This window comes from Sinocyclocheilus anshuiensis, unplaced genomic scaffold, assembly GCF_001515605.1.
Source record: "Sinocyclocheilus anshuiensis isolate Anshui unplaced genomic scaffold, SAMN03320099.WGS_v1.1 scaffold535, whole genome shotgun sequence".
NCBI classification, from domain to species: Eukaryota; Metazoa; Chordata; class Actinopteri; order Cypriniformes; family Cyprinidae; genus Sinocyclocheilus; species Sinocyclocheilus anshuiensis.
The window spans coordinates 1,058,709-1,062,004 of record NW_015551063.1 but is presented as its reverse complement, the minus strand read 5'-3'; the positions used below and the strand labels follow the sequence as shown (position 1 = coordinate 1,062,004).

Sequence of the window (3,296 nt, the reverse complement as noted above, 5' to 3'; positions counted from 1 at the left end):
TGGGGGGGGGGGGGGGGGGGGGTTATCCCAATTAAAGCACTCAAATGACCATGATCCTGACTGGTTGGTTACTGCCCCTGGTAATAACCAGTGAATCAGTCAGCCGCAAGAGCGCTCAGTTTAACGTGTACCCTACCACTCTCTCTGCAAGGAAATATAATATTGTATGCTTATGAATGTATTCTTATTAGTCTATTCTTTAACATGTTTGGCATTTTAGGGAGGTTTATCCCAAATAAAGTGCTCAAATGACTGTGATCCCGACTTGTGGGTTACTGCCGCTTCTGTGCAGCCAGCCACTTTCAGCTCCAAATTTAACGTGTTACATATCACTCCATAAAACGTTGATCATGTAAAAAAGTCATATGAACAGATGTACAATAAAAATAAAAAAACACTTTACAATAAGGTTCATTAGTTAACATGAACAATACTTCTACAGCATTTATTAATGTTAGCTAATGTTAATTTCAACATTTACTAATGCATTAAAATCAAAACTTGTGCTTGTTAACATTAATGCATTGTGAATTAAACTAACAATGAACTGTACTTTCATTAAAGATTCATAAATACTGTAATAAATGTATTATTCATCGTTTGTTGTTTGCAGCTAATGCATCAACTAACATTAAATAATGGAAACTTACTGTAAAGTGCTACCAAAATAATATTATTCCCGGAGCTAGAGTGGAAGGAGGGCAAAACACAAAGTCTGTCATAAATCAATGGTTCCTGACACTTGCAAAGGAAGTGGACTACCAGGCAGCCAACCAGAATCAGACTTCCAGGTGCCACCAACCACTGGCAGGTCAGGTGACTTGCCAGTGGCTGGTGCTGCCAGCTAGTTAGAGATTGAACCCCTACTGCATCTACCTGCGCAGATGGGACTCGGACAACATGTGGAGGGACTCCTGTTGCGGGGACCACTCCTCCTGGTGGGAGATTCTTGCTAGTGACTGAAGCCCAAGACGACGGCTGAAAATTAAAAGCATTTGACTTCACAGGTGATCTCATTTATCCGGTTTGTGATGACTGTACATCTTCACAAATACAGGTCTGTTGACACGAGGGACCCAACAGACAGTGATGAATGAGGGTGGTCTTACCCGGTTGTCCTCTGGCATGGTGGGTGCCGTGTCAGCAGGTGTGGGTGAAGGGGGAGATCTCTGAATCTTTTCCTCAATGTGAACCTCAGGCTCGCTGACAGGCTCCGGTTTCAGCTCCACAGCTGCTGGCTCAGGCTCCACCTCTGCTTCTGGCTCAGGCTGGGGCTCTGGGGTTACAGACACCTCTTCTTGTGGCCCCTCGGGCTCCACGCTGTAAATGCACAAACTTGTATGAAACTTGCAAACTGTCACCCCGCTTTCTTGAGGGCATGATATCGAATAGCGACTTTGACTTCTAACAGAAAACCTGACAAACTACAGGTTACTGAAGTGTTCCTTATGTAATGACCGATGAAAAATAAAATATGTATGGTTTGTTTTGACCTACAACACACCTGCATAGTTTGCATCCTGCCTTACTCAAATGACTACCAAACAACTAGATTTAATGAGCCGCAAAAATGAATGCTAGTTACCAAGGTGGCTGTTCGTAGTAACCAGCAGACTCCTCCTGGACCACTTCAGGCGAGTGCACCCGCTCCAGCTCCTCCACATCCTCCTCAGACTCTGTGAACAACAGGAGATAAATGAAGTCATCTGCTCACAGCAAGAGCAACTGGGAGACAGATTACTCTGAAGATCCCTGAAATACACCAATAATATCAGCTGCTCACCCTCAGGAGGTTCTGAGTCCGAGTCCCCAAACACTTCATCCTGGTACCGGAAGATATCGTTGTGTACGTAGAACTTGTTTGCAACTGTTCCCTAAAAGATTACAGCAATATAAAAACAACGAATAATTATCTGAAAGGAAACATTTTTTGTTGGTGTAAAGGACAAATGTACTTATTTGGCTCTCTTTTTAGCCAGAAATTACTGCATTTTATGAGCTACTTCTTGCACTAATCAAATACTAAACGTCAGTACAAACTGATGCTTCCATAACACACAAAATCCTAGAAAATATGGATATTAAAAACCGACTTAAAAGGTTTAAAGCAGAGGTTACCACACTTTTCAGCCACCAAATGTCTATGACCTTTTTAGACATCTGAGAATACTAGTCAGGGATTATTAATTATTTTAACCCAAACAGATGCTAATAAAATCACCCAGATCAATATGAACAAGCTCAATTGAGTCAATGAATGGAGAAGACTCAATGTGGAAATGGGGAGCGTACAAACTGGACACTACAGCTTTACTCCACACAGGATCAATATCTAGCCAATGATTTTTTCAAGTCCACATTAAATTACAATCGATCCCATTTACTTTGTTAGAGCATATTACTAGTCTTGAGTGAACAATTCATCTGTTAATTGAAAGAAAACATTTGTCTTTGTAAAATTTGCTTCCCCTCTGGAATGGCATTCCTTCAGCTGATGTCAATTTGACGGCTTGGGCAGGACATCCTTAAATAAGTCTAAAGCTATAGGTGACGAAGGGGTGCCCAGTTTTCTTTATTTTTCTCATTCACTATTCAGTTTCTCTCTGAAATGCATCACAATCCTATGATATTTCCATGACTGCGAGTATCGTTTCCATTAAAACCTACAATGATGCCTATCAACTCACTTTGCAGGTCTTTGGAATTCAGGCTTTGCTCTGTGCAACCTCTGCATTGGCATATGTTCAAAAACAACAGTTTAATTCACCCGAGGTCATGTTAACAATCTGAGCTGATAACACATTTATGAAGAAATGTTCATACCTCAGGTGCCAGAACAAATGTCTGCATGAACTTCCTCATGGGCTGCATGTTATTGGACAGCTCCCCCAACACTTGCACCACCACTCCCTCGTTCAGAGTGGCGTGAGCATCAACATGCCTGATCTTAGTGTGACAATCACGGAAGCTCAGAGCCATCACCTTCTTATGGATTTCCTGTTCAGAAAGAAACCAATGCATTTAGCTACTGCACCGAATCAAAAACAGCAATAAAAATTTACAACACTTGTATTAAAACTCACAGACTGCCCATAGACTGCTTCAATTGGTTTGCCACTATTGTCCAGACCACCATGTACATAAGACGAGTTCTTGCCATAAAACCTGAAAGACGAAAGAAATGTTTAGCTGTACTGCAGTAAGTACTACATGCAAGGGATTTCTGCACTCACTTGTGTCAAAAGAAAGCTGAATACGAAGCAAATTCTGACCTGTGCAGGTAGTCAGGCGCCTGG

General features: G+C 41.7%; 1 protein-coding gene across 4 annotated transcripts in view; it reads right to left on the bottom strand.

Annotated features, from left to right (window-relative positions):
• The window catches only part of LOC107662011 (ras GTPase-activating protein-binding protein 1-like), a 10,554-nt gene that overhangs the window by 4,804 nt on the left and 2,454 nt on the right, over positions 1-3,296 (bottom strand). For 2 of the 4 annotated variants that reach the window (XM_016451854.1, XM_016451856.1), the window contains exons 4-8: positions 2,824-2,997; positions 1,784-1,874; positions 1,586-1,676; positions 1,110-1,320; positions 877-978 (exon numbers count right to left, since the gene is read on the bottom strand). In XM_016451854.1, coding sequence (XP_016307340.1) covers positions 877-978; positions 1,110-1,320; positions 1,586-1,676; positions 1,784-1,874; positions 2,824-2,997 — 669 coding nt within the window. Of the gene's footprint in view, positions 1-876; positions 979-1,109; positions 1,321-1,585; positions 1,677-1,783; positions 1,875-2,823; positions 2,998-3,083; positions 3,166-3,296 lie in introns of all 4 variants that reach the window. The other 2 variants (XM_016451855.1, XM_016451857.1) reach the window with 2 other exon arrangements.